Below are 7567 nucleotides of genomic sequence, written 5' to 3'. Positions count from 1 at the left end.
GTCCTGTTTAAGGTCAGTTTTGACATCACATAATTTCAATCCTCTTTCGATCGTAGTTGTGGGGATCGAACCGTAGCTCTCTCTACCAACTAAAGAAGAAAAATAACTATTAAAAAAAATGTAGCTTTTACTTAGACTTTACATATTGTTGCTTCTTACTTATCTGAACAAGCTCCCTCTATGCAACTCACACTTATGCATGAACCAAATGAAACAGAAAGATACTTATTTTATCACAAAATGAAAAAAGTACACGCTCATATACATGAAATAGGAAGATAATTCAGAAGATAGTGGTACAGGGTACAAGAGAAACTTATTATACTAGATCATATGCCTTAATGGAGAAGGCAAATACAATGGATGCATCCATAAACTAGTTGGTCTCCTCTTCTGCTTTTGTTGTGTTGGATTTAAAAGTAACTGGATTTGCTGGTTGGTCATTGACAATCAAGCGGAGGACTTCAGGTCTGGAATAGTGTCCAACAGCATCAAATTCAAACTTAGCTCTTGGAATATCCCTAAGATCTGCACAATAGTTTCAAAAACTCGTAAATAAATGTAAGACACCAGAAGTAAAAGAAAAAAACATTCAAGGGATTGTTTGATATTGACATACCTAAGTCTGCTGTTATGAGACCCTCCCCTTCATAATTTGGTCCAGCCAAAACCTCACCTAAAGGTGATATAATAACACTACCTCCAGCACATACAACTGAATCAGGTGTAAGTTTCTCTTTTGCACCTTCGAAATTATACTCTGGAGCAGGTGGATAATCCTTCCTCCTACAAAACTGGTTCGACGACAAAAAGAAACATCCACCTTCAAGTGCAATATGAATCGCCGTTGCTTGCCACACCGGCCTGGCATCAGCAGTTGGTGCACAATATATCTGCACACCTTTAGAATACATGGCTGTCCTTAACAGTGGCATCTTATTCTCCCAACAAATCACACCACCTATTTTTCCAATTGGAGTATCAAACACTGGAATGGTTGATCCATCTCCAAATCCCCATATAACACGTTCAATTGATGTTGGCATCAGTTTCCTGTGCTTTCCTAAGTAATTACCTTCAGAATCAAAGAATAGAATACTACAATAAAGTGTGTAACCATCTCTCTCAATTACACCCATCACTAAATATACTTTATACTTTGCCGCCATTTCTGCCAATCTATCAACCTCAGGACCTACATACATATAAATTGTAACTTGTTATATTAATATATAAATATAAATAAATGCTTCATCAAACCCTAAATTACTCGTTTACACTTATTTAATTCAACTAACACGTACCAGGCACATCAATGGCAGATGCATGATACTTTCTGAAATCTTCACTACCTTTGTCTGGGCGGATACCAATGGAAATACTGAAATTAGCACCATGCGGATAGCCACCAATGAATGACTCTGGAAAGACAACAATCTGGGCTCCATCGCTAGCAGCTTCAGCCAGCAATTTCTCAGTCTTATCTAAAGTGGCCGGAGTGTCGTAGTAGACGGTGGAAGCCTGAACGACAGTGGCTCGAACAATGTGTTTGTTAGCGTCGCCATTGACTGCTCCGGTGTTGGTGTTTGCCATGTTTTTTTTCTTCACAAGTTAAATGTTTTCTCACTCTCTTTTTCTATGTTTGTTTGATTTTCTAGTACAAAGGTAGACACTACTTTATACTAGTAATAGAAATCAAAAGCAAATCAACTACTAGTACTAACTTTATTTCCTTGACATTGATGTTTTTGATGTTTAGTGCGATAAAGTAAATTGGGTATTAGAATTAAAAATTGATATGAAAAATGTGTATCAAAGATAGTGGCAGATGGAGTCTTATGATAATAGGAAGGGGCTAGCAAATTTATAGCAATTGTATTCAAATGGTTTATGGCAAGCAAATGCACGTTAACTGTACTATCAATCTGTTTGTTCCTTTGGTTCACGACAAGAAATCCCAAAGTTGTAATATTCAATTGGTTTACGGCAGTTTGTTCATTGGGGAAGAGTCTGACAGTGCTAGTGATGAGTCATCAGGACCACTGAAAATTAGGTGGTCAATCTATTTCAAATAAGCTTTACCATGTCGGTACTACATAGGCATTGGTTCAGTAGATATTGGTTTAGTTCTAGTGTTAACTAAAGTAGTAAAGTCCATTACAAATTCGTGTTCGATTTGAATTCAAACTCGCTACTTCGAAAATTAATGAATTTTGGAATATCTATAATGGGATTAATAGATACCACAAATTATGACGTGTACAGATATTCTAAAGCTATTTTATTTATATGTTCATTTCTCTCGTAGACATTAGAAAAATATGATAAGCAGTTTGGTTTGGCTTTTGAAAAAGCCAAAAGCAATTCTAGAGGTGTAGAATCAATTCTGTGTGATTTTAAGATGTTTGGTTTGACAAAAGTAGAATTGATTCTGTCTCCAGAATTGATTCTACTTAAAGCTAGAATTTGTAGCTTCTGTCTCCAGAATTGATTCTGGATGATTACACTGTAATTTATTATTCAACTCACTTTTACAAAAATGTATCCAAACATAAATCAATTCTGTTAAACTCAATTCTGCTAGAATCAATTCTATCAAACTCAATTCTACTAGAATCAATTATGTCCACCGCCAATCCAAACACACCCTTAGACTTGTCGATGTGTATTTAGTAAAATTGCATTTTTATTTTAAATTTTAACAATATAGTAGATTGTTTGTTTTTTTATTGGACAAAAGTGTAAAATTGTTTTATCAGTGCATATCCATTTCTCTAGGACTGTAATCAGTTTAATATGGTCTTATTTTATATCAAAAAATGTCTGAATCGATAATATCTGCATCGGTTTATTTTGGTTAGTGTTTTTTAAAAATGAAATCGAACCAACCTAATCGATTTGTTTTGGTTTGGTTGATTGATTCACATCGTTCTTTTTTTTCAAACACTCATCAGTTCGTGTATTATTCGCTATCATGTTTTTTTAATGTACTTTTTCTTATTTTTTTAAAAATAAAACATTTCATATAACTATTTCATGCTATACTTTTCAAACAACTTACAAGTTGCACTTAATCCATATAAAATATAAACAAGTAAAACACAACAAAAACAACAAAAGATTGTCATACACAAAAATTAACATGTTTCACACCTCAAATACAAATAAAAAATATTTTATGACAAGATTAGAAAAAAAATTTGTTGAAGAAGAAGAAGCAAAAAGGCATAAAAAAAGACATGAAATTAACCAAGAGAACTCGATATACGAAGAAGGGTAATTATAGTCATCGGTTTGGTTCATGAGTTTGGCGGTTCCCAAAAACAAAATATGAGAACCTAACCAAACCACCTATGTTTTCATCGGTTTGGTTCCGTTTTATAACGGAACCAAAAAATTGTTTTTTTTAATTGTTTGATTTTATTTGAATTTAGTTGGTTTTTTATGATTTGCTTATGTTGTAATATGCCTTTAAACATCAAGTGAGAAAAGAGACATATTTTGATACTGACAATTTTGGGATTTTTTGTGGATTTGTTTGCTAATAGGTCATATATTGGATTCATTAATATTTTGTTAGTTATAAATATGAGTTTTCTCTCATTTGTTAGGAACAAGTTGCATAAGGTATAAATAAGGGTTTAGAAGTCAAATAAACCATTTTAGAATCATCTAGATGAGCCAGATAATACTTTTTGATACCTTGGGTTTGAGTGACTCATATATTAAGAGTTGGAGACGTTGGGAAACACTTGGGTAGAAAATAGAGATTTGTTCTTGGGAGCCTTCAGGGTTTGTTCTTGGGAACTCTGAAGGCGAAGACTATTATTTTTGTATAACTCATTTGTAATCACTTGTAACAACTTTCTGAGTATAGTGAATTGGAGAGCTTCTCTATCCCCCACACGTAGATTATTTAATCGAATTGAGTAAGCAATTTTCTCGTGTTCTCACCTACTATTATTTTTATTCCTTGAGTTCATTTGTTTAGTTGTCATTGTTCTTTACCCCCCATAAATCAAATTACTTGATTTGAATTGAACCATATCATTATCACGACATGTGGCACCCACCATTAGGCAAAAGGGTTAAGTCTACCAGTGAGCATCATGGGTTCCAAATGGGACATCGAGAACATTTCCGAAGACAACAACTTTGATTTCTGGAAGATAAATATGAACGCAATACTAATTCAACAAAAGTATGCAGAAGCATTGAAGGGCAGGGCATTAATTCCTGCAAACCTTACACAAGGTGAGAAGACCGAGATAGTGGATAAGGCTAAAAGTTCAATTATCTTGTGCATCAAAGATAAAGTATTAATGGAAGTTGTAAGGGACAAGACCACGACTGAAATATGGTTCAAGCTTAAATCATTATATATGACAAATTCATTGGCTCATAGGTTATGTTTGAAATAACAACTTTATTCTTTTTGTGTGGTAGAGAATAAATCTATTGTGGAGGAGTTGAAAAAATTTCACAAGATCATTGATGATTTACAAAATATAGAAGTGAAAATTGAAGATTAGGACAAGGATCTACTCTTGTTAAGCACATTATCCATATCATTTGAGTACTTTAAGGATTCCCTTCTTTATGGTAAGGAATGAACTATTACTTTGGATGAAGTCCAAACGACTGTAAGATCAAATGAGTTATCAAAGTTGAAATATTTGAAGGTTGACGATAGTGGTGAAGGTTTAATAGTCTCAAGAGGAAGGAGTGAAAGTAGAGAAAACTAGAAAGGAACTAGATCCATATCATAGTCCAAGTCTAAGGTTTTTAATAAGTCAAAGTTTAAATTTTTTTTACTTGTCATAAAAGCGGTCACTTTAAGAAGGATTGTCCTGAAAGAGGGAACAAGGGCGATTCTATTCAGATTGCAATTGCCTCGGATGAAGATGGTTATGAAGTGATGATGCACTAGTGGTAACAAGTTTGGAAACAAAAAAGGTTTGGGTTATGGACTTATGTTGCTCTTATTACATATGTCAAAGGATATAATATTTTGAAACTTCGGAGTTGAAGGAAGGTGGAGTTGTTCGACTTTGGAAATATTAAGGCTTGCCAAGTTCATGGTATTGGTACAGTTAGACTGAAAATATTCGATGACCTTGAGTTCCTTCTACACAATGTGAGGTATCTTCACGAACTTAAGAAAAATTTGTTGTCCATAAGCATGTTTGATGATCTAGGCTACTGCACTAGAATTGAACGTGGAGCGTTGAGGAATTCGCATGGTGTATTAATAATGGCTTAAGGATCCAAAATGTGTGGGTTTTATAAATTGGATGGTTTCACTATTATTGGTCATGCATCACTAGCTAGTCACGACCTTCATGATAAATCTAAGTTGCGGCATTTGAGATTAGGGTATGTCATTGAAAGAGGTTTAGTTGAACTTGCTAAACAAGGTTTGATAGAGAGTGAGAAATTAAATAAACAAGAATTTTGTCATAATTTCATTTTAGGAAAACAATACAAGGTGAAGTTTGGGAATGGTGTGCATAATTCTAATAGACCTTTTGAGTATGTTCACTCAGATCAATGGAGTCCGACAAGGGTGGCAACTCATGGGGTGGATTCTATTTCATCTCTATTATTGCTGATTTCTCTAGAAGAGTAGGTGTAACACCCCATAAATTTCTTTATTTAATTTAATTAAATTTTTTTATTAAATAATAGAATTAATTGAATTATTTGAGAAATATGGATTGATGAGGCTAATGGGCCAGTGTCGCAAGTAGCAATTGGGGGGGTGTCAGTTGCAAAGCCTTTTTACTAAAACAAGGTTATATCTTTCATAAAATAGAAAAGAGGAAATATTGTGAAAAGAGAACCAAAAAGGACAAGAGAAGATTGAACGTGAAATTGGGAGAAGAGCAAGTGTGAAGAGCAAGGGCATCCAAGAATTCGACATCGAGGTAAGGGGGGATTCTTCTCATTAACCTCTATTATGGGTTGTATGAATGATTTAATAGAGTTTGTATGTTAGGATCCTGAATTAGATTGTATGTCGGGTTTGGGGTTTATAGAACTTTGGTTCAATTTAGGTTGTGAATGATGATTGGTGTTGAACAATGATGTTAAGCATGATTAGAAGTATGTGTAAATGTGCAAATTATGTTGTATGTGTGGTTTATTTTCTGAAGTTCGTACTGGTATGATTTTTGAGGGCATTTGGGATGTATAGAATGCTGTTTTCTGCAGGTTGGGGTTTCTGAAATCGCCGGTTCGCGCCGCGTGCACAAGGTTGGCGCCGCGAATAGGTGGGCAGAATGTCAGGATGTTGTGATATGCACAGGTTGCGCCGCGTACCTGAGTTGGCGCCGTGAAGGCGTATCTTTTTCTCGTTTCGCGTCGCGTACAGGTGTTTGCGCCGCAAACAGCTTGGCAGAGAGCCAAGGATTTTTGGAACGCTCAGTTCGCGCCGCGAACCAAGTTGGCGCCGCGTGCTGTTGCTGTTTGGGACTCTTTAAAAGTTTAACGATGTATAACTTTTTAACTGTTAGTCCGTTTGATGTGCCGTTTCGAGTACGGTGAAGCTAATTAAGCGATTACGCAATAAAATAGTGTTTTGAGTTGAGACTCGAATTTAATTTTAAACACTTGATTTAATTGGTTGTGGTGGTTTATATTGTTATTGCACCGGTTGATGATTATGATTGTTCAGTTGTTTGGTACTGATGATTAGCATGCGGTATGTGATGCATGCATTTCATAATCATATTGTGGGCTGTATCCCTTATGGTGGTGGGACAGCGGTAGCTAATTCCCATTGTCTGGAATTGGTGAGAGAAGTAGCCGAATCTTTATGGTGGTGGATCGGTGAGATGGGTTATCCCATGTTTGGTACCACATGCATTTATTTGCATTGCATTAGGTTGTTGTGTATAATTGTAACATGAATGGAAGTTGTCCAATGTTATAATTTGTGTGTATTTTGGTATGAATGACTGTAATTGACAAATGTTGCTATATTATCTGAATATAATTGATTTGGGTGAATAATGTATGGATGAAGTTGTATTGTTTATATTCCTATAACATTTGTTAATGCGAATGAAACTCACCCTTACTGTTGTTATTTTTCAGATTGAGGAGTAGCTTGTGTACTTGGTGAGGATTAGCTCGTCAAGTAGTTCGTTAGAGTCAGTTGGGTCTGTGTCATGCTCTGGTCGCGTAACACCGGGAACGTTATTTTAGAATTGGCTGATAAACTTCTGTTTTGTTTATGGTTTATGGTTGAATTATGAGTCTTCGACTCCAGATGTTTGATTATTCAGTTGTTAAGAATATTCCGCTGTGTTAACATGCTACCTGAATAATTTTTGGTTTATCGTTCCTTATGGCATGACATGAATATTTATTTAATGGCATGACATGAATATTTATTTATTTTGTTGGAGTTGTAATACCCTTCTTCATGTTTTACTCTGATTTTAATGTTAATTTTCCGCGGGGTTTAGAAGGGTGTTACAATAGTGGTATCAGAGCATAGTCGGTCGTTTGAGCCAGAGTCTTAGTGTCGGCTAATCCTTCGTATACGATTAGTGTAAAGTTG

General features: G+C 35.1%; 1 protein-coding gene across 1 annotated transcript; it reads right to left on the bottom strand.

The window, feature by feature from the left end:
- Positions 1–209: 209 nt before the first annotated feature.
- LOC131628269 (bifunctional nitrilase/nitrile hydratase NIT4A-like) lies at positions 210–1817 on the bottom strand. The gene is made up of 3 exons (XM_058899129.1): positions 1305–1817; positions 620–1195; positions 210–528 (listed from the first exon to the last, which is right to left on the bottom strand). The coding sequence occupies exons 1-3, from the start codon at positions 1591–1593 to the stop codon at positions 377–379; spliced, it is 1017 nt and encodes a 338-aa protein (XP_058755112.1). The 5' UTR covers positions 1594–1817; the 3' UTR covers positions 210–376.
- Between the last annotated feature and the right edge of the window lie 5750 nt (positions 1818–7567).

Source organism: Vicia villosa, unplaced genomic scaffold (assembly GCF_029867415.1).
Source record: "Vicia villosa cultivar HV-30 ecotype Madison, WI unplaced genomic scaffold, Vvil1.0 ctg.000437F_1_1, whole genome shotgun sequence".
Classification (NCBI taxonomy): Eukaryota; Viridiplantae; Streptophyta; class Magnoliopsida; order Fabales; family Fabaceae; genus Vicia; species Vicia villosa.
This window is presented reverse-complemented; position numbering and strand designations above follow the sequence as displayed.

Bases quoted from the DNA above. Each gene is read 5' to 3' on its own strand.
- LOC131628269 (XM_058899129.1), bottom strand. From the start codon at position 1,593: ATGGCAAACACCAACACCGGAGCAGTCAATGGCGACGCTAACAAACAC. The intron at 1,196-1,304 runs GTACGTGTTAGT...ATATGTATGTAG, and splicing joins ATCTGCCATTGATGTGCCTG to GTCCTGAGGTTGATAGATTG. The intron at 529-619 runs GTATGTCAATAT...ACTATTGTGCAG, and splicing joins TCTCATAACAGCAGACTTAG to ATCTTAGGGATATTCCAAGA.